Below are 23350 nucleotides of genomic sequence, written 5' to 3'. Positions count from 1 at the left end.
ATGGTTCCATGTAACTGAATTAACCGAAATTCTACACTGCAGCATAGAACAGATGCATGAGAAGTTGCCCTTACCTGCCACTACTCTCTCTGTTTTCTCCCCCTCTTTCTTGGTGGTCTTCTCATGATCTTTGGCTTCTTCATTGTGGCTCCCTTCAGAGTCGGATCTTTCTTCCCCTTCCTCCACAGGTCGGAAATCCATCTCCTGTTCCTCAGGGATTGGCTCCTTCTGCACCTTCTACAAAGTAAATATAATCATCCATAATCCACCTGACATAACAGGACACTTGCCCAAAGTGAACAAAGGGCCCAAGACAGCTTTTCACCTTTAAAGAGAGAAACGCTCCAGAGGAGTCAAATGTTCCCATTTCTTCTTCTGCATCTTCTAAGCACCACTCAGGGAGACTGTCCCTGTCGTCATCCATGCTGCCACTCCCACACCGTACTCGTCTATAACCCCGTTCATCATCTCGTTCCCGGAAATCGAACTCAAACCTCCGCCGTCGCTCCATGTGTTCTCGCCAGCCTGCAGAACGAGGGCCGTCTAAGGTGGGGGGAAAGTAACTTTACAAGACAGTCTCGGGGGTAGGAGCTTACTCGGAAGGGTGAAGGGGTGGGTGAAGATATCACAAACAGTGACAGAAATTCAGAAAGCCCCTACAAGGTACAATCCACATATGAACAGGCATCTTAAAGGACAAGGGAAAGAAAAGGAGTATCTTACCATTAAGCAGGAGACTTTCCAATATTGTCCACTGTATATCCCCACTTTATAGATCGTATTATGAGCATTAAAAAAACATGGAAGGGTAAGCAAGCTGGGCTACATAATCTAGAACATGCTGGAGCACCAAAATAAGACAAGCAACACTAGATGTTGATTGAATTTACCAGCCAGACTTAAATCTTTTTTGGCATCTTTTTATGTATAAGATTTCATATTTACTTTTAGGCAATCTGCAAAAGTCACAAACAAACTACCCATGCTTTTTTTTTCCTCTTGCCCTCAGAGACGCTTTTGTGCATATACAGACTGACGACTGTTCAAATACCTTTGAAAGGACTGTTAAGTCTCTTGAATAGTAATTTTTTAGCCTTGGAATAATAAGAAGAAAAGAGGGAAAACTTTCCAAATCCAAGTATAAATTTTATTTTACTTTTCTTTCTAACCTATTCAAAAGACATTTGCATTCAGCCAAGCTTTAAAATATTGTGACTGCAATAATGCTATTTAAACTGTAAAGAACTTGCTGCCAAGGAAAACAAATTGGGAGTGAAAGGATTGTAAACAGCTTTCCATCCAATAGAAGCTATCTTTACCAGAAAGGTGCAAAGCAAATATGAAGGCACCTTAGTTTTTAGTGTTTTTAGTAGTGACTGTGTTTTTTTCTGGAGAAAAATAATTCTTTTGCTTGTCTCAATTTGTGCAGTCTCACCGTTTATCAAATGGCTACCAAAAAAATCTCAGTAAAGATGAGAAACACTGTCCTCTGTTTCATTTGCTTCATATGAATGAGGAATGTTTCCACATCAACCCTTATATCCTAAGTATTAAAATTAACCATGCAAAAATCCACCTTTGTTTCACAAATACAGGAAATGTAAACCAAACTCTTTCTAGAAACACTATGAACTTTAAGATTATATTTTATCAAGGAAACACAAAAGGTCAGACTTAAACAAGGCCTTCACTATACCACATGTGCTTATTTGCAAATAATTCCACTGTATAACTTAATCTATGCTTCTAATTACGCCTTGGAAACAAATAAATGACATTTTTGGTATGCCAAACTGTCAAATCAATGCTCCAAGGCAACCTTTTTAATGTCTTTAAGGAAAGACATAAGTAAGCTTGCACTTTTCCCACCTTTTCTGCCTGCTCTGAAGTAGTTCTTAACATCTTAAGGCCTGTTACGTCAACCTCTTCATCATCACTAACTTCTCAAAAAATACGTAAGCAAAGACAAAGGCTCATTGAAGATGCTGCAATGGAGTAAATATTCCAGAGAGCTCAAGTACACTTTTGGACACTCTTAGGATTCAGCTGGACAGGGTGCTGGGCCATCTTGTTTAGACCATGCTTTTGCCAAGAAAGGTTGGACTAGATGATCCTTGAGGTCCCTTCAAGCCTGGTATTCTATGAAGTAGTGACCATTTCATGCATCCTCTTCAGAAGCGGATGCCTGCATCACACCCAGTGCACCGCTGCCCACAGCACCCTGCCCTCCAACTTAGGGCAACTCAGGAGGTGCAGGTTTCTAAAGGCCTTCTTTTCAAGCAAGTAATACATATGAACACCTCATTAAAATGCTGCTCAATTTTAGAACAACAAAAGCATCTCTGGGAGCAACCAACAACTAAGCAGGACAACACAGTCTACCCAAATAAAAGGTCTGACACTGAAATTCCACTGCCGTGGCATCAGAAGCAGTGTTGTTTACTTCCCCCCTGCTCATCAGAAATATCAATGCATCAAAACCGGGATTTCCTTTGTAATCACAGAGCTTCTTCCAACGTTTAAGTGTAAGAGGTTGCTGACAACCAGACTGCATTTCTGATTAAAACCACAGGCAGACATCTCAGTACAACCAGCAATGCCCGTGTCAAGTTTCCCAGTATGTGGAAACACAGAGCTATGGCCTGAACCTGGCAATGCCACATCATACAGATTAATATCTCTGCCTGTTTGCTATCCTTGGGCTCACAAAATAGCTCACAAAATAGCTAAGCATCTCTTCTTCAGCTCTCTTTTGTACAGATGAGGAAAATTTGGTATTAAGAACTTGCTATACAGCTGTTAATGGGCCACCTTGAGACTATGGATTGAGAAGAGCCTCTATCATTTTTACAGTTCACATCCCTACACCAGGAGCACAGGCTTTTCATAGTGGGACCCCAAAACATGGTTTTTGAAGGTGAATTCTAAGCATTTTGTTATTTCCAGGTATCTTCAAAGTTCAGATTAAGAACTGAAAGAGATTTTGTTTACCATATGGTCTACTTGCAAAGATTTAGTCACGCTACCTCTCTTTATAGCCCATGCATTTTCAGAGCTAGGTGGACAGGCAAAAAGAAGAGATAAGTGGGGCAGCCACAACGCCCTTGTTTCTTAACAACAGAAGTTGATAAAAGCCTAGTTAGCAATTCAGGTGTGAAGTACAGGGCTGCCAATCTTTAAAGCAAGCCAAAAGACAAATGTGAAATTCTTCCCTGAAGTTTTTTGACCAATAGTTAGGGCACAAATGTAGCTTTCAATTCAGTCCTGTAGTACCATTAGGCACCAGTTATATTATCTAGATTCCAACTTAAATAATTTTAAGCTACATTTATGGTGACGTTATAGGTGAAAGAAAGGACTACGGGCTGCTTCAGGAAATCCAAGTACATTTTATTCTCGATTATTAATAGCTATTTATCTCTTAAAAGTTATATTCTCCAATTCAGAAAAACTTCCAGTGTGTATTAAAACCAATACTAACCAATACTAAATAAAAGACAAAGGAATATTACACATTACTTTTTTGGAATATACTGCATATGAATTTTTTTTTTCCCTCAATTTTAGAGCAAGATTCTTGAACATACTTTGGCTGTTTTAAGATATTCAAGAAGAACAAAGCCCAATGCCCCAAAAATAAGTCTCCTTGATTCACAGCAGTTTATTCTGAAAATGGAGTGAACCAAAATGAATTTGAAAAGCCTTTCAAAAAAAGCAGCAACCAAAATTCTTTATGAAATTACAGACTAAGGCCTCTCTAAAATGCTTTCCAGGAAAAAGATCTCAATAGAGCTGCTTAAGTGAAGACACAACATCGTATCAGAGAGAAATTTTAAACAAGAAGAGATTATTCTTATTCCTTAAGGATGACTTGATAACAAAAAACAAAACCAAAAACTTCCATACATCATTCACCAGCTTTGAGACCAAAAAAGGCTTGTATATGTACCTGACAAAATGGACTTACTCTTCAAATTTAAAAGGACAATCATTGTATGAATGCAAGAACTGGAAAAACAGAAAGAAGGGGCTTTTTAGGTAAGCAGCCATTAAATCATTAAAAAAAGATGGCTACAAAAATTTTTTTTAAGAAGTCAAGATAACTTTGAAGCAGCCAGTGAATTGAAAGCTCTGGTTACATTCTTCTTACAGATAGTTAACCCAGTCTAAAGATCCTATTTCACATCTAGAATAGCAGCGGTACCACGTTTACCCAGAACAACTAGCGAAACAACTTTTCCATTATATAAGCCAAGGAAAGATGTCTTCTCATCAGACTTCTAGTCCTAGTGCACAGACAGTAGTAGAAAAAGTAGAAAACCCCATAAACTGACTGGAAAAGCCTGCTGATGCAATCCAGACAGTTTGCATGCATGCTGCAAAACCAGACAAGTTTACATCCTTCCAAATTAAGTAGCAGAAGGAAAAAACAACGTTAGGCTTGTCTATTTTAAGAAGTCTGACCTATTTCCTTCTTCAGATTACTACCAATACTCAGAAGACCCCTCACTTCATATGAGGCATAGCCACACGGAGGAGAACAGATTAAACACAGCATGTACACATGACAGATCCTTTCAACTACGTCAAGGTAGTTAACTTTAGCTACAATAAATCAGACCACAGGATCTGGGAAACTATATTGAGGGGCACAAGACTGCTTCAGCAGCAGCAATCCATTCTCTTGATCCTTTGTGCCTATTAAAAAAAAGAACAGAATGAGCAGATTTAGGTCAGCCATCCTGCAGTAAACACAGCTGAAGGAGCAAGAGGAATTCAAAAGCTGGAAAAACAATGGTCTGTGGGAATCAAAGTATTCTTTGCTTGACAACAGAAGATGATAAACTCAAGCCTGAAAACCGCTAAGTTCTTCTAAACTGTTCTCACCCAAACGAAAAAAGCAAAACAAAACAAGCAGCATACAATCTAGTAGGGAGCATGCAAAGCCAAGTCAAAGGAAGGTCCAGCTAAATAAATGATGACAGTACTCTGAAGACACTTCTCTATTTTAGCAGGACACATGATTAGTACTATTACCTAACAGCAGAATAAGTAAAAAGAAGCAGTTTAAGCCATGCCAATTTGAGTTAAACTCATTGTTTAAAGCAAGAATGAATGTGATTAAAACCATTTTGATGGTCCTGTGGCTACTACTAACAGGAGAATTCAAATACAGCTCTGACCAAAGCTGAGAGACTACTACACCACAGCTGTCAACTCAGCCTATCTCAAAATTACCAACTTCTTGCAGATTCACAGAAGTCTTAGAACAGGCTTTTTATTATACCTGCTAAAACTAACTTGTAAGTGAAGTTAAGTTAGTTGTCTGCTACAGCAAAAATTTAAATAAGCAGTAGTATTTCCTATGATGGAAGTAAGATGAGTTTGCAGAAGCCTTCCTCAGAATGTCTTCCAAAAAAGTTCAAGACATGAATGAACTTCTGAACTTTGAGGTCAATGTTTCCTTTTAAGCTAAAGCATGCGGGCTTGTAACTTGCAAAGCACTCCACTCCTGAGTATCATGCTGCATCTGATCATCATGAGGTACAACTGTAGCTGGCCTGATGTCATCTGATCTATATAACAAAGCAGCAGTGTTTAACAAACCATCGTGACCAAACATCAGGGGGAAAAAAACCAAAAAATTACATTTTTCAAAATTTGCCCCCTAGCCCTACTCTAAATAGAAAGCATCTGACAATAAATCTAGCCTTGGGCTCACTGCTAAATTTTAGTACAAGTTCACAGTTGTTTGAAGGCAGAGTAATACAAAGCTGTGGAGAGGGTTAGGAACAGAGGTAATGGTTGCTCACAACCATTAAAGGACTTCCAGTACTATGAGATGTTGAAAAGGGCAATAAACCCATTGTAGGAGCAAGTGTGACTCTTTTTTCACTGAATAAAAGAAGTTCTCCACCTCAGCCCTAAAAAATGTGCCATGCTTCCTTTGCTTCCCTATGAAGATGTAACAGTACAAGAGCCACAATAATGCCTTGGTTTCCCAGAAGCCTTCTGCAGCCAAAAGATACCCAAAACCAAGATCCCACAACAGGCATGACTGGCTAGCAGGATCTTTTCCAAGTAGAATGGGTGTGGGTGTGTGTGGGGGTGTGTGTGCCATATGGCTCAAATACTAAGTTCTGCTTTGTACTTCTCCTGCAACTCTAGCAATATACTGCTGGAAATCAAGTGAACCAGACAGACTTTGTCAGGCCAGGGAAGGGGAGAGTGACACCAAACAGATGCCTGAAATTTAGCGAGACAAGACATCCTGTAACTAAATACAAGATGTGTAGAACAACACATTTTGAAATTTTCCAAGGATGCCTCTTGGCACTGCAAACACATTTGGAAAACTAGAAAGAGGCCAACAACCTGAATGCTTTAGTGTCAGCATCACTCTGCAGCCTTAGATATGCTACCTGATGTGGGTAACTTCTTTCCCCTCAGCATCACAGCTACAGAGAAACAGTACTATTTTAAAAAAGCCCTGATTTTACCAGGCACATACATACTTACAGCACACAGACAAGCACAGACCTGTAAAATATTGTTCCCTTAAATATGTTAGGGTATTGAAGACATTAAAAAGAAAACAAAAGGCACATAATTTTAGGCTAATTGTTTTGTGACCAAGAGCCCCATGTATGCCAAAGCAGTATTTAATGATCAAAGCCACATGAACCTTATCCATATTTGTCCCAAACTTTACATCACCTCCCTTTCCTCTGCTTTTCCTGTGCCCTAATTCACCCACTGCCCTTTCCCTATAACCACGGCTGCATTTTTCTCCAGATCTCCTCTCACCTGGACTATGAGGGCGCCACCTTTCACCATCCCTCCGTGACCCAGCCAGTCGCCAGCCTCCATCATCATCTTCCCCATTTTGTTCCTCCCTGAAGATGCGCCAGTTCTCGCTCTCAGAGCGTATAAACTCATGCTTCCTCCCCGTTGTTGCTGTCCCACCTTCCTCAAAGTTTGGTCTCACTGCAAAGAAAACACATGCCAGTGAACATGCGCCCTGTCTTTGGGAACCTGGGGGGGAAAAAAAAAAAAAAAGGGTTGAAATCTTGCTCCCTTAGAGGCAAAAATGCACCAGAAGTAAGTGGTGATAGGAACCTAGAAGAGGAACAGAAGTTCATGGAAGGAAAAAAGAGACAGATTTAGGAAATTCCTCCACATCCCTTGGGATGGAAAGACTGAGAAAAAAAAAAAAAACAGAAGAAAGCAAAGCATACAAGAAATTATGACATGGATATGAAAGACAGAGGAGGAAAAGATGACAGTTAAGAGACACAGGGAAGCATAAAAGGAAAGAAGACAAAGTATGCAGAGAGAAAGAATAAACTGCTGTATCATTAAATTCTCATGCTAAAGGAAAATGGAAATACAGTAAACTGTAAACATTACACGCATTTTATATAATCCAAATGTATTTGCTACTTCTGTAATAAAAAGAATATGAGATCTATATATTTAATCCAATACGATGTACAGTGTTCTTATAATGTTGTAGGAAAGACTGAAAATTTAAAAGTAAGATTAAGGATTAAACAAGAAAAACATAGTAGTGTTAAAATTATCCTGTGGATCCATCTTCTAGATAGCCAAGGTCATCATATTAAGAGTCAGAGGCAACTATGCTCAAGCTCAAGGATGAGCCTACTAGAAGTTCAGGAGATAGGAGAGTCTTCTAGTATCTAATTTACATTACGTTATATTTAAAATAAAACAGAAAATCCTCAAGTACTTAATGAAGAGCAACACTGTCACAGAAGGATGATGTAAGTATTTTTCATAAAAAGAATCCACATTACACACTAGTAACTCAGGCTAGACATACATTCTGCTTTCACTGTTAACTCATCCTGACAAGGATACACCACCACTGAAATAAATGACAGTACTAGCTTCAGTTATCTACAGAAAAAAGTATTCAAGTACTAGAGAAAGGGTATGCTTAATTTTCCTTCTTAGTCTTAAAATCCAAAAGTATAAGATGATATTTAGTGAAGATTGTATAGTATGCCTGTTTGCTTAGACAGGAAAAACAAGAGAAAGCATGACTACGCACTAAGATTCCTGGGGTAGAAAGGGACATTTTTAAGAATCTAGTTTAAGAAGGATAGGGGGTTGCATTTCCCCTTCTTCACATCATTCAGTTTTTTTCAGTCAATGAAAAAATGAGGACCTGAAATTCTATGGCATATCAAAACTCCATTTAGAACTCAGAAATTCTTCCTACATAGAGATACTGCACTTTGGAGACAGTGAACACCACCCTGTCTTTGGACTTTGCATGTACCTTGGAGAAAAAACAACATCCCTTCTCTACCATCTCAAAACACTGGAGGAATAAAAACCACAACTTTTTCTTTCGCTATCTCAAAATTTTCCACAGTATATTGTTTGAGGGAACATAGTGAGAGAGTACAGGTGGAACTCTGCCAGAGTACAAAATGCAAGATCTTTCCAGTTCCCCATGCTCCAGCTTTACATGAAATCCTTTTATGACTGTCAAAGGAACAAGTTTCTGCAAGAATTTTCAAGATGGCTGGGCCCTTGACCTATCAAGTAGACAGGAGACACAGGAAACACCACAATATTTAAGATGAAAGAGTTCTTCCACCCTGATGACTACTTGAGTGACTACAAGTGACTACTTGAGGCCCTCAGAAAGGTAACTGGAATACCTTCCTTCTGCGTTGTTTCTATATAAAGAGCTAAAGCATGTTGGCTAATTTAAAGTACATCATATCAGCATCAACAGGCAATCTCAGCTATGAAGCCCAATATAACTCAGATACACATTTACTTCATTGAAGGGGACACCTGGCTAAAGACCAGTTCTGTACTTACTGGGCTTTGAGAACAGAAATGTTAAAACAGTGTATTTTGGGAAGTCTCTGGTGATACTGGCTCCGAATAAAACAAAATTGCTGGAAAGACTAAACTCCCTTCATTTGGTAGGTGCAATGTTGGCAAATTTACTTATCTGGAATGGATAAATCTTTGCAGATGAAGGTCAACCATATTCTGTTTTCCCATGCTTCACAGAAAAGAAAGGCAACAAGCTAGACAGAAAATCTACATCTGGGAAATACAGGATTTCTTTCACTTTAGATCTCTGAAAAACGTCACAAAGAAGAACATAACAGAAGTGCAGGGAAGACTCTCAGTATTGCTCCTTGGATGGGCTTCACATAGTAGAAAACTAGGAGACACATCTACAGAGCCAACTCAGCTGAAAGTAAAACACACAGAGATAGTGGCCCAGGGGAGAGCTGCAATCCAACAGACCAGACAAGCCTAGACCCAGACAATAAGGAATAAGCCTCATTCCTTCTGAACTTATTTTTTTAAATGCTACACAAAGAAGAAAAATGTAAATTATTTTTTATTCTGCAGCACAAGACTTTCACTTTTCCTCACTAAAAGTTACCAACAGAAAAAGTTACTCAATTTGCTATTTTGAGACTAGGAAAATATTATTTAAAGATGTATCTATTCTTTTCATAAAAATTCACAGCTATTACCTGATGCTCATTCAGTTAACATTAGTTCAAGAGCTTTTAGACTCTACCAGTTAAGAAAAAAAAAGATGTTACTTCTGTCCATTGTTATTAAGATCAGTTAAGATTCTGGAGCCTGCTCTTTAACACTGGCAAGCTATCAGCTCACAGGCTCCGTTCGAGCACATTGTCTTTGCAAACTGTTCCTAGACTTGAACAACTCATTTCAGCTGAAGTGATTTAGGTCAGAGAGTCAGTATTTGGCATGTTTTAAGGATAAAAAAACTAAAATGCAATCTATGGTTTTGCCCTGGACTAATTGACTGGACTTCCTGAAGAGAAGGAGCAGTAAAAGGCCACCTCTGTTCAAGTCTGTCACAAAGCCAGTAATGGTGTTTACAGAAAACTTCAGATAGAGCCTAGTGGTATCCAGCCAAAAAAGCCTACAGCTGTGCAACACTGAGTTGAAAGGCTGCAAAGCCTTTGCACTAACTGCAAAGAACAAGACTGGGATTCTGGGAACACATTTATGAAGAGGACTTACTAACAGAATGGCAAATAACTTCTGTTCTCCAGTCAGACTCACGTCAGTCCATGTTTCCTATGACATGCTCACTGTTAGGAGAGAATAAACAGGAATCGATAATTGACAGCAATACTGTTTCCTCTAAAGAGGGAAAAAACTGGGAGTCTATTAGTGCTTTGACTTGCTCACTTCTTGCTGCAGCACGCCATGCACTTCCTCATGAAGAAAAGAAAAACCTTTGCAGCTAGTGTTTTTAAAGGAATTAAAAGTAACTTTGCCTAGATGTGTAATTTTGTAGCTCATGTTACAGAAGAATAGAACAAACAGCCTTAAGACGATGTTTCTAAAGAAAGACTACTTTCCCATTAGGACAGGATTTGACACGCTAAGGACACTACAGGGATACATACACGGTGAAGTGACTCATAACCAGAGTCAGTGACAGAGATCAGAAGTTCTGCTGCCCATTTCTAGCTTCACAATTTCTCTCTCCATAAAATCTCAATCTCAACAGTAGGTCTCAAAGACATGCCACTCAAATATCATTCCTTATTTTTTCACTAAATTGACCATTATCCACTGCCATGAGTACCAGTGAACCAGTAAATTCAAAGGATTTATGAACAGAATTTGATTTCCTAATACACACCTGGAAATAACATACTGTAGCTATTTCATCTGCCATACAATTGTGTTAAGATTTTCAATTTAACTTGAATCAGATTAGAAAACCCGTGACCAGACACCACACTTTCTACAGCACGAATTATGGTTTGTATGAAAATACTGCTTGTAAAAAAAAATCCTACTTGTGAATAAAAGAGGCTGGCTGTAGTGGAAGTTCAGCTTTGCTGGAGTACAGAGGGAAGGGTGAAGAGCAAGTCACATTGTCCTATAGGCTTGCCACAGTGGTGGGAGTCCCCTTGCACTACATTATTTACCCTGGTTCTGAAGGTCACATTATGCCTATCACAATTTTCGGTGCTGTGCCTGAACATGTATTAAAATGTTCCATACTAATGAAGCAAAGAATTAATGTTTTGCAATTTAGGGTCGGGGGAAGGTTAAAAGGAAAAAAAAAAAAAATGAGGGAGGATTTTGTTTCCTAAGCAGGAAAGTCTACATTAATAATTTTCCCAGCAGGCCTTCAGTAGTTTTACTGCAAACAACCACAGCCATTGTTTCTCAGATCCTCTTACATCTGACATTCGATCAAAGCCCTCACAACAGCAGCTCACCGAGGGGGGCGGGGGGGAAAGTGTGAAATACTAGTGCATTACAAAGCTGTCCTCAGAGTTCAGTTTAGTAGTGCAGCATGCTGACCACTCTGCACAGTTGTTCAGCTAAAACACCTTCCCTAAATAACCCTTCTCATTTGATAAGTGAGAGAAAATAGCTTAAGTGGAAGTGGTTTCATTTACTGCACAGAATCAGCAACCCACCTAATCTGCATTGTTTCATTCCTAGGCTTTAGCAAAATCCTAGGATTAATTCCATGTTTTCACAAAGGAGCAATGTGGAGATGGAAGAGAAGTGGCCAGATCTACATCTTCTGACCGGCATTAAGCTCCAGTTCAGCAACACCCTCCAGAGACCACAGGCTGTACCATTAGCTGCAGCCTACCTTTCTGTTAACACCAACGCTCAGGACCTAATGAGAAGAGGAAGAAGTGGCACTAGACAAGCAGCACTGAGACACTAGAGCTTCTCTTTTCACCTAAACAAAGCAGTAGTTGACACTGGTTAGGGAGAAAGATTGGAGGAGAATGTGTGCTTTTCAGCAGCAATACAGGAACTTTTCTCATTCAGCTTTTCTGGGGGAATTTTGGCCTTTTCAACTTTCATGTAAAACTTTAAGATTATACAAATGTAAAAAGTGATCTTGATTAAGGAGGTGAGGGGCAAGGCACCCCTTCTCCAAGTAAGTGTTTGAGGATTTCTCCTTGGCTGCTAAGGGTTTGTGTTGGGTAAAGACACACTCCTAACAAACCAGCATTCTTTTCCACATGATCAGAGCTAACCGGCCCCCCTGCAGGCAAAATGACCAATCAAATCAGCTTCAGATGAAAACCAACCCCTCCCCGCACTATAAACACAGGAATGAGACATACAAACCCATTTTTAAATTTAAAAAAAAAAAAAAAAAATCTCTACCAACCACTTGTGGGAAGTTTCTTGCCAGTGCTGGGACCAATACACAAGACCAGCCCAGTCCCTCTCCTGGAGCCCAGGTATTCTTCTTCTCGTGCACACAGACCTTTCAAAGACTGGTAAGTACACAAAACAATCCTAATTTTTTTTCTTTTTCTTATTGTAGAATTAGAAATCGTTCTGTCATTTTTTACTCAAAGAAATCAAAGTTGTTTTCAGGGCACAGAGTTTTATTTCTAAAGCCTGCTAAATTATCTACCACCTTAAGTGAAATGGTTTCTGATTTTTCCCCTCGAAAAGAAGAAAATGCTCTCAGATTACCATAGTCCTAACAGCATACAGAGCAAAACCAAGTCATCATGCAGTATTTTTTCAGAAAATTTTCAAGATAAACAGTGCTGGAAAGACTAACACTCTGCGAACAGGGAGCATTCGCAAGCCTCCAGCTAAGGTAGCCAGGTGCTATCTGGCAAAGTATTATGAAAAAGTCATCCTCACCTTCTTGCTGCACTCATTGTAACTCAGCATTTAACTTCAGTTCCATCACAAATTAAAGACTTAAGCTTCACCTCACCAAGCCTGTTTTTTACCATCTCTAATTATATCTCATGCCTTCAATCATTTTCAATCAATTCATTCTTTGTGCTTATGGACACATTGTGAGCTAGCACTGCTGCCCAGGGAACCACGCACAGGCATCGAGTATGAACTGCAATGTCCTAGAAAACTCAAGCATTCTAGACAACCCATTGGTAAGTTTGCATCACATAGGGCACAACTGCTCTTCAAAAACAGCAAGTTCCACAAAAAATGGACGGCAGCAGACTTTATTACTACAGCCTTACACCAAATCAAATCCTCCCTCTCGACTGTAAATTTACTCCTCCATTAACAATACTTAATTTTGCATTTCAGTTTCTCTATAAGGATTTAATATATACTAGCATATTTTAAAGCCTTCAGCAACATTTAAGCAAAGTCAGTTTTTCTGGTTCTCTAAAGGTGGCCAGACTAGTTGGTCCACTCAGATGCTACTCCATAATCAAGAATTAGGGTTCATATGGATCCTCACAGTATTATCAGCATGCTGTACTATGCAAAAATAGATTATAGACGAAACGGAGCATCACAGATGTCCCCAAAAATTGAGTATATAAACAGCTTTGCTTTCTATGCTATTAAAAAAAAAAAAAGACATACCCATTTTACCAAGATTTTGGGGGACTGATTTTTTTTTTTTTTAAAGTGCATTCTCTGGCAAACTGCCACAAAAGGTCAGAAATACGAGCTCTCACATCCTATGCTTTGTGACACTTGATTTGAAAAGTATGACTTGGACTCACCAAATTAAAGTTCCCACTTTTACAAGACTTGCTTATATATGTAACACATCCTGAAAACTGTTATCTTAATTCTGCAGACTGCTCAGAAAAAATAGTTTTGTCACAAACTACTCCCGTTCATCTCAATGAGACATTACCTACAAAACCTAAAGGACAAACATGTTTGAAATTTTAACTATCCTGCTAACAACTGTAGCATAAGCTTTTAATCAAATCAGTTATTCTAGCTGAATTACTTCCTACACTTCTAAGACTGTCCCCTAATGTAAGTTGTATTATCCAGTCATGTCATCAATACTGAAAAAACCCTTCATTTCCTAATGTTTATGTCAGAGCATCTCAAGGATTGCCATTCAATCTAAAAATAACAATACTGAGATTTTAATAGCATGAAAGTGCCTTTTAAAAAAAATTATAAACTTAGTTTGTTCTTGTTGCAAAGTGCAGAGGCAGCAACACATCTGAATGATTACAGCTTGGAGTACAGAGATTATGTTTAAATCTGAAACTAGTACAAGATTATATGGACCCAGGTCAAGTAAAGAGGAAATATATGCATTTGCAGAGGAGCATGCCAGCACCACGTGGCTTCTAATAATTCTTCCAATTATGCTACGGTTGTAACCAGTTTTTGCAGTTCCTCCCAACAAACAGCAGGTCCTCTTGACTACTGCGCTCTCATAATGAAGTGGTGCCCTATAAACTGCCTCAAATCCCTTCCAAGGTCAGTTAGAACAGATTTTAGGAATAGAAGTTGGGCAGGTAGGGCAGCACTGCAGAAGTCTCCCCTGAACACAGCTCCATGTAAAGGCATTCAGGCTCCTAAAAAGGTTGCAGGTGCATTAAGTGTACTGAGCTGAAAACAAGCTGGAAGTGTCACTTTAAATGCCTTCAACTGAGAAGGCAAACAAAAAGAAAATGAAGACACTGCTGCGAAAGAGTCCCCCTGCAATCCTACCAGAGTCTTAACAACTGAGCTCCTGCTGTCAAGAGAAAGGCTAAGTGAGAGGGAAAGTAACACGGTGGCATAAAGCAGCAATGCAACAAAGAGCTGTTATAACACAAGGAAGATCTCCATCAAGAAGGCAAAGTGTGGGAGATTAGCGTGCTAGATCGTGGATTTCAGAAATGCAAGCAACATCCTAGAGCTGTAAGGCAAGGTTTTATCACACAGAAATCATTAGCAAGCCAGGTCATTTTAGAACCTGTCTGACTGCTAGGAAAAGAGAAACTGACTTTGATTTAAAAAGGTAATACCCTACCTTGACTTGTGTTAGAAAAGTATATGGGAGAAAGAAGCCAGAATGAGGGACGATGATGGTAAAGAGATTAAAAAAAAAAAAAGCTAACTGACATACACACTGGAGTTGGTGATAACCATTTAATTTTCAATAGACTAGAAACAGGAAGGATTAAACACACTGAATGCATGACAAAACACTGGTCAACATGCCAAAAGAGGTCACTTCTGTCAGTTCTGACAGTTCCCGTCTTTCCAGTCAAGGGCTCTTGGCTGGGACATGGAGAAGGAACACTCTGAAGCTACAACAGTTTCACAAGTCAAGAATCAGGAAAATCAAAACCAGACAAATAGCATAACATAGAGGTCAAGAGATTACATTAGACAAATCTGGATTAGAAACACAGTATGTATTTAGCAGTGGAGACGAGTGTTCTGCAGCAAACAATGCAGAATTTTTCTTTTCAAGTTGGAGTTAAATGTCTTTACTAAAACATACACTGAGACTGGGATTAACATGGGGACATCAAGGACCATGCCAGTCAGGGGACTGCATCAGATGATCCAAATTGTACTTTACAGCTTCATTAATCACTAACAAGGAAGGAAGGTATTTACATTTTTTACTACAGTGGGCAAGGAAAGGAGTGAACCAAAGACAATAATTCATTTTAAATTCAAAGTCACATCTACTCTTAAGTTGACTCTGCTTTTGAGAACACAAAAAGACCCATCCTCCAGCCCAAGTAAACTATTTCTCACAAGGCAATTGTTCTTTCACCTCTTACTCTAAATCAACTGCATTGCTCTCAGAGCCTATTTGCAGTTTCTTACCCATTTTTCCCACTGCAAGAAGTGGAGAGTTGCAGCTCTTAAAGCCATCAATAGCTTTTGCAGAAAGAAAAACAGCTTTGGAGCTCAAGCTTACACACTTCAAATGCTATCACTACCATCGAATTGGATACCTCATATTTCAAGCAGTCCTAGACGAGAAAAATCAGAGGCCTATATCAAATGAGACCAGAGCAGTAACCTGGTTAACCTCAGCAGGCAAATTCCCCTGCTGGGAGTCTCCAGGAGCAGAGACACAGGATTGTTGTGAAATGTGTGGCTGGGGGCTAACGGAGGTTCTCTTTCTCAAGTACCTTCAAAACCTGTCAGTAATGGATCCTCCCCCATAGAAAAGATCCCAAGCAACCTGACGGTAAACACTGACTAAATTTTTTCAGAGCATTAAGTCAACATTAAGTGATGAATCACCAGCCTAGAAAGCTCTTTAATCAACAAAATTGAGACCCTGCAATGCTGATAGCATTTTGCGCTGAGTGAAGTCCGTGGCACTCAAGCACGCTACCTTAGCACTGATGCGTGGAAGATGTGAAGTGTAGCCAAGAAAGATGTACCACATTAAGTATGTTTTCCCTTTTTCTCTTAATAAATGTAACACTGTAGAAAAGGCTTGTGTCACCAATCAGCCAGTATCAGATTCATTCTCACAGCATACGTTTGTTTTGCAAACCCAAATTACTTGGAGACTATGAAGCAGATGCTGCCCTCAAAGTACCATGAGAATTTATGCAAACACACTAGTTTTGGGTTTTGATTTTTGTGTTGTGTTGGGGTGTTTTTGTTTTTTTTTTCACGAATGCATGATGTTTACACCTAGAGGCATTTTCTTCTCTAAGTGTTCTCCTCTATTCAAACAAGGGAGCGCTTCTTGTAACTATTGCTTATTCTAAGATGATAAAACCAAGGCACTGTCCACAGCTCATTTTGAGCATGGTCCCCATCATCCTTCCCATTCAGAGATACCCATTTTCCAGCTCTTTCAAGGTATCCAGAAGGGCTCTTCTAGATCTTAGCACAAGGACTTGCTCTACAGACAAGTCACTAGTCACCTGGTTCCTGAAGCATTTGAAATTGTGTTCAGGTTATTGTAAATTCCGTAACAGTGTAGCAAGACTGAAAGCTGTCATTTAGAGAGCTATATAGTAAACCAGAGATCACACTCAGATTAAGGCAGGGCGTCATGCTCTAAACTGAGTGGACTTTGATCAGAATCCCCCAAGGAAAGTAGCCTGGTACTACTGACCAGAAGAATCTCAGCAAGCCCACTGTATTCTTTGACACAGGGAGCGGTTTCAAAATATTCCTTCTAGGAGATGTGAATTGTAAAATAAAAATGAGGGGAAACCCACCAAATTCCACTCAGGCCATCATCTACTCTACCTCCTTTGACTACAGCATAGATAGAAGAAATAGTTGGGACGATTCTGAGAACCTACAGAAGGAAAGAAAAATGAAAATTTAGCTAAATATTCACTGTAATGTCAATTCTCATACTTCAGTATGTGTTAAGCACAAATAAAAGCAAAAGAAAATGTTCTGTAATTACTAAAATTTGGTATTAAGTAAACAATCCTGAAAACTGCTGGTTTACAGGATCAAAGATGACAAGATAGATTTTTACCTTTCATAAATTCATTCTGAAGTTCAGGATCCTTAAATCTAACACATTTGAAGATTTGTATCAGGACAAGGGGTAATGGATTTAAACTAAAACAGGGTAGGGTGAGACTAGATATAAGGAAGAAATTCTTTACAATCAGGGTGGTGAAACACTGGAACAGGTTGCCCAGAGAGGTAGTGGAGGTCCCATCCCTGGAAACATTCAAGGACAGGTTGGATGGGGCTCTGAGCAACTTGATCTAGTTAGCGGTATCCCTGCTCACTGCAGGGGGGTTGGACTAGATGACCTCTAGGGGTCCCTTCCAACCAAAAACATTCTATGATTCTATAAAACTAAGATGGCACTCTTGGGCGGGGCAGGGGGGGAATTCCTCTAGCCTGTTTGTACACTTGCATTATACACTGGAACAGTCATAATCCAGTGAAAGGTCAAAATTGATAGGAAACCAACAAAATTGACTAAATACAGCACATATTTATAATTTGCAGAATTTACGTAAGTTTTTTAAATCCTCTGTTGTGAGCTTCCTCAAAACCTTCTTTAAGCAGGTTGTATACATTATAAAGTCTCTATTTGACATGAACCCCTATTTAATTTTAATCTGTTCCAGGTGAACTTTAAACATTCAGTAATTATAAAATTTATGGATTTGAGTGGCCAGTGTCTTTTCAAAGGACATTCAGCATCTCTGACAAGTTTGACAAGTTTTAAGGTTTAAAAGTAAACAAAGGAGCCTAGTATGTCAAATACCTACAAAATATCCATTTTCCTTCCCACATTTGCAATTCCACCTTCACCCCATAATTCCCATAGACTTGCTATCCTATTTTCTTACTTGGTCACCAATAAAAAAAATACACTGCTTAGACAGACTAGACTTCAATTTATGTCACAGTGTATTTTCAGTATTGGTTTCCTGCCCTCTTTTTACCCGATCCTTATGAAACAGCCTCAGACTCCCAGAAGCAGCTCTGCCCTGAATACCGCAATTCTGCTTAACTGGACAGACAGCAGTCATTTCCTGAGCTAGGGAATTCTGAAAGGGCTACTAGGTAAACTACAGCATTCCCCTAAAATGCATAAACACATTATAGAAATAAGCGTTATTTCCATAGGACTATTGTTAATAGTATTCATAATAGTATCAGTAAACTATTACAACTCTGCTAAAAAGTTACAAAAACTGATATAAATCAGACAAAATTCAGTTTCTCTTCAGATACAGTATGCCTAATCCCATCCCGCTACCCCCTAAAGAATTAAAGCATGTGACTCAAATGTAAATTTAGGAAGGTAAAGTATGAAAGTTATATTTAAACAACTAAGCAGGGAAAATTTGAGAAGTAGTCAGATTTTTAAACTTAATCTTTTTTAGCAAAGTATTACCACAAACAGTGGTAAATTCCTCTCCAGGCTCCTGACTTAATCTTCTCTGGATTGCAATGTATAAGCCCTCCTTTGTTGGCTGCAGTATTTCAACCCCTGCTGATGTGTCAAAAACTGTGAATGTTAGGCAAAATACAAGTATGTTGCATTGTATCACATTTTTTCCCTTTTTCTCTTCTCTAGAAGATGACAACAGATATGATAGAGAGCAATAACGCCAAATCCAGTGCTCCCCTCCTGACCCAAAGATACCTGAGGATGGTGACCAAAGATGGACACAGCACATTCCAGATGGATGGTGCTCAAGGAAAAGGTCTGGCATACCTCCGAGATGCATGGGGAATATTAATGGACATGCGCTGGAGATGGATGATGCTTGTCTTTTCTGCTTCTTTTGTCATTCACTGGCTAGTCTTTGCAGTGCTTTGGTATTTGCTGGCTGAGATGAATGGGGACCTGGAGCTGGACCATGATGCTCCACCTGACAACCATACTATATGTGTCAAGTACATCACCAGTTTTACAGCTGCTTTCTCCTTCTCATTGGAGACGCAACTCACAATTGGTTACGGCACTATGTTCCCAAGCGGGGACTGTCCCAGTGCTATTGCACTGCTTGCAATACAGATGGTCCTGGGGCTCATGCTGGAAGCCTTCATCACAGGTAATCCTTCATATTTAATCTTTAAATAGAATAGGTGTAACAATTAGATTTAAGAAATGGAGCTAGAAATAGTGATCATATAGATATCTGAAAGAACAATTAAGTCAAGTCACTGCAAGGATGATGAGATTTCAGCTATGTAGTAGTAAAAATTAAATGCCTTTTATTAACAAAATACATAAATTAGGTGATAACAAGATTTAAGACTTGAGAGTTCCACTATTCATTGGATGATATTTGTGGCAGATCACCACTTATCACTCTCAATCACTCATTTCTTATACCATTACCTCTCCAATTTTTTTTCCACGGAATTAGAAAATTTAGTCAATTTGTTTTGATTTTAAGGTTTACTATTGTCTAGCTGAAGTATTTTTGTTGATCTTTAACTGTTTAAATATTCCTCAGTACCTGATGCAATGAAAATTTTTACAATGTCACAGCTATTTCGAGGTATTTCAAGTTATTTAAAATAACGTTTAGGTTTCAAATATTTCAAAAGACTTTAAAAATACACAGGTTAGTTTACTGCATATTAAGAAAGAGCTTCTCCAGTGGTAGCACACCAAGATCAGGTACTATTACCAATTACAGTAATTGGGGGGAAAGCTAATTGCTTTCCTTCCTACAGCAACAGTTCACTCTCCAAATATTAAGTGAACATAGTTTAGAAAAAGAAGCATTTTAGGAAAGCTATACATTTTAAACAAAAATGGGTTAGTGTGATGCCAGCCTAGCAGTTTTCACGCAAGCTGAGGCTAGAAAGACCATGTCCACCCAAGCCTGCTTCTGTTCCTTTGGAGTGTTTCACAGAGCTTGGAGGCTGCAGGGAACCAATCCAGGTACAGTGCTCTTACTCAGTTTGTTCTTTTCCATGATGCAGGTGCTTTCGTGGCAAAGATCGCCCGACCAAAGAATCGGGCATTCTCCATCCGCTTCACCCACTCTGCCGTAGTGACACACACTGAGGGGAAGCCATACCTTATGTTCCAGGTGGCCAACACACGCTCCAGCCCACTGACTAGCGTCCAGATTTCTGCTATACTTTACCAAGAACAAGAGAATGGGCAGCTGCACCAAACTAGTGTGGACTTCCACCTAGACAGCATAACTGCGGATCAGTGTCCTTTTTTCATCTTTCCACTGACCTACTACCATTCAATCACTCCATCCAGCCCCCTGGCTGCTCTCCTCCAAAGAGAAGCTGCTCACCATTTTGAGCTGGTCGTCTTTCTGTCAGCCATGCAGGAGGGCACAGGAGAAACGTGTCAAAGGAGAACATCCTACCTCCCCTCAGAGATCATGCTGCACTATCGCTTTGCCCCCGTGCTAGCCCGCAATGCCAAAGGTGAATATCAGATCAAGATGGAGAATTTTGACAAGATTTTTCCTGAGCTCCCAGCCGCGGCTGACTCAAAGAGTCCAAAAAGGACTGACAAGGAGATCCGCATCAATGGACAGCACAGTGACAGCTTCCAGCTCTCTGAGACTGGCCTCACAGAATAAAGAGGACAGACTTTGAACTTTGTGCTTTTTTAATTATTGTTACATCAAACTTTCAGGTTCCATTTACAACCTTCCTTCCTTGCCCACCCTGCCATCTTCTAGTGATCTTTCTCTTGTACTCCCATCCTTCTGATTACAACACGATATGCAGAGTAAAGAGAACTGGTGTGACAATGTAAGCCGAGGAGAGGTTGCCTTGCCCACCCAGGATAAAGTTGGTACAAGAATCACAGTACTAATTCTTGGAAATTAAAAGAGCTACCTGCTGCATTCACCAGACTATGATTAAAGCCGCACTGACCCTGAAAGAAGACACCTTCAAAACTCCCAAAGCTGACCAAAATCATGATTAAACAGCTTGTGACAAAATGGACAATAATACAATAGAAGAATCTCAGTCAAAACTGATATGGGGTCATTCAGTAAATACATTAGTTCTGGGATTAGCAACTCCCTTCATCCAAGATCCTGATTTTTCTGTTCTCTTAACTCTTTGGGGATACAGAGTTATATCAGTTTTCAGATGGCTGAATTCACTCTGCCAATCTCTCATGGCAGTGAAAAAGCACTCCTGCTGTGCTTATTAAGCAAATTTATAAATACTAACTGTAGTTCATCATTCTGCCAAATAAGAGAACTTCTCATTTCAAGACAGGTCTATGAAGACACTATCAAAAAAATCTTAACACATATGACAATTGCTGCAGTAGGAATTTTTTCATATTTGGAAACACTGAATAAATTATTTAGCAGTGGAAAACTGACTATTCTAAATGAATTAATGTACTTTTTTTTAAAAAAAGACCATACATTCCACATGTTCTCATCTTTGCGCTGCTCGTCTCAAGTAGATCTGACCCAGAAGGATGCACTATATACAAGAAAAGTAGAACTGCATCCATTTATATTTTACGCTTTTTAACATCAATATTTGCCTGTACACACAGCACAAAAATATTTAGAGACACTTGAATCATTTTTAAAATAAAAAATTAAAACAAACTATACATGAGACTTCTGTATTTAAGTGCCTCATAAACCTACTGCAATTAAGACACTGTTCTGAAGCTCCTAAATAATTTAAGAAGCTAAAGCATAAGCAGAATGATAAATTATTTCTCAACAAAAGCAGTGCCTATTACGTGTTCATACTTGAACAGTCAAGTATCAAAATAAAGCAAAAGTTATCTTTCAAATGTAAAAGGCTTTTCCCAGAAACCAAGATGGCATAAATAGCAACTGTCATTGACAGCAGCATAATACACTACCAAATGTGCTTCCTTTTAATTTCACTGAAGTGGTCAGCAGCAGGAAAAATGGTCTCAAGCTATCTGATGAGACGCTGTTTAACTGAATTCTTCTCAAGCTCCAGAACTCTGTTAACTGAAGTGCATTCACAACCCGAAAGAGGTTAGCAAAAAGCTACTTTGCTTTAGAGTCTGAGGAAGTGGGAAGCACCCCCACAGAAGCATTTCACACAGGGAAGGTGAACAAGGCAGAAGGCCCATGATTTCATTGCAATTCATCTCTCATTCCAAAATTTTTCAAGTATTGCCTCCCCACATTCCAGACCTCAGACAGATTTGGTTTTATCACAGATACTCTCAAAATCTCTTTTCTAAAATTTAATTTTATGTAAAAGCATTCATGAATATTGTGGAGCTTGGAGAGCAACACACTATCAAGTTACATTGCCTTCATCCCTACTTTTCTTAGCTGTTGACCCATATGCAGGCTAAAGATCCCTTTTCCACCCTCATATCAGTACCAATAATTTTTAAGTATTTCTTGCAAGTGTTACTTCCACATCCTCTACCAATATAAGACATTGGGAAGAGTCCTACAAACTAAGAGCCAGTACAAGAGCAGTAGAACAGATTCCTGTGTCAAGTCTGAAATAACAGTTTAGAAAAAAAGCAGTATTCTGTGGGAGGTATTGTTTACCATATATCACATACTCCAGCCTCAGACAAACAAACCATTCTAAAATTCAGATGCATAATCCCAACAGGACAGTACTATAATCTCACTATTTAGAGTCAAAGCTATAAAAAGCTACTTTAATTTCAATTAACATCTAAACAGAGCATGGGCTGCTTTGTTTAGTTTCTAAATGACTCAATACTTCAAAGTTGTCCTGTTTTTAAAATAATTTTCTATTTATCAATTTGGTTTAAAAGGGAGAACAACAGCAAGTATAGAGAAAAAATATCTTTAGTATACACTAAATGCAACCTTCAAATATTACATTTTGGAATGTAAAGCTGAAGAATACCACAGAAGCAAGTTAGACAAACAGAAGCGTGTGGTTACTTCAGAACAGCTGCAGAACAAGAGGTAGACAAAACGCCCCTACTGCTTTTACAATTCCAGAGAACTGGTGAACCATAGATGTCTGATAAAGTATTGGAAATATGCCATGGCCCAAATTGGAATACAAGCCTAAAAAAATTGCTGGTGGGCTATGATGCAACAAAATTGCACTCTATGCTTTGAGTAACACTGCAAGAGCAAACTGGTGATGAACCTTCTCTGGATGTACTTCTTGCTAG

The 23350-nt window shown here is 39.1% G+C and overlaps 2 protein-coding genes across 16 annotated transcripts in view; one reads left to right on the top strand and one right to left on the bottom strand.

Moving 5' to 3' along the window:
- GIGYF2 (GRB10 interacting GYF protein 2) overlaps nt 1-23350 on the bottom strand; it is a 79356-nt gene that overhangs the window by 23006 nt on the left and 33000 nt on the right. For 8 of the 15 annotated variants that reach the window (XM_035894994.1, XM_035894996.1, XM_035895001.1 and 5 more), the window contains 3 exons: nt 6808-7035; nt 326-543; nt 75-237 (listed from right to left, as the gene is read on the bottom strand). In XM_035894994.1, the coding sequence (XP_035750887.1) occupies nt 75-237; nt 326-543; nt 6808-7035 (609 nt within the window). Of the gene's footprint in view, nt 1-74; nt 238-325; nt 544-6807; nt 7036-10056; nt 10080-18880; nt 18964-23350 lie in introns of those variants that run through there. The other 7 variants (XM_035894998.1, XM_009639491.2, XM_035894999.1 and 4 more) reach the window with 5 other exon arrangements.
- On the top strand, nt 19073-20871 carry KCNJ13 (potassium inwardly rectifying channel subfamily J member 13). Its single transcript, XM_035894964.1, has 2 exons — nt 19073-19292; nt 20059-20871. Exons 1-2 carry the CDS (start codon nt 19073-19075, stop codon nt 20796-20798), a joined length of 960 nt encoding a protein of 319 aa, XP_035750857.1. The 3' UTR covers nt 20799-20871.

Source organism: Egretta garzetta, unplaced genomic scaffold (genome assembly GCF_000687185.1).
Source record: "Egretta garzetta isolate BGI_Z169 unplaced genomic scaffold, ASM68718v1 scaffold775, whole genome shotgun sequence".
Taxonomy (NCBI): Eukaryota; Metazoa; Chordata; class Aves; order Pelecaniformes; family Ardeidae; genus Egretta; species Egretta garzetta.
This window is presented reverse-complemented; position numbering and strand designations above follow the sequence as displayed.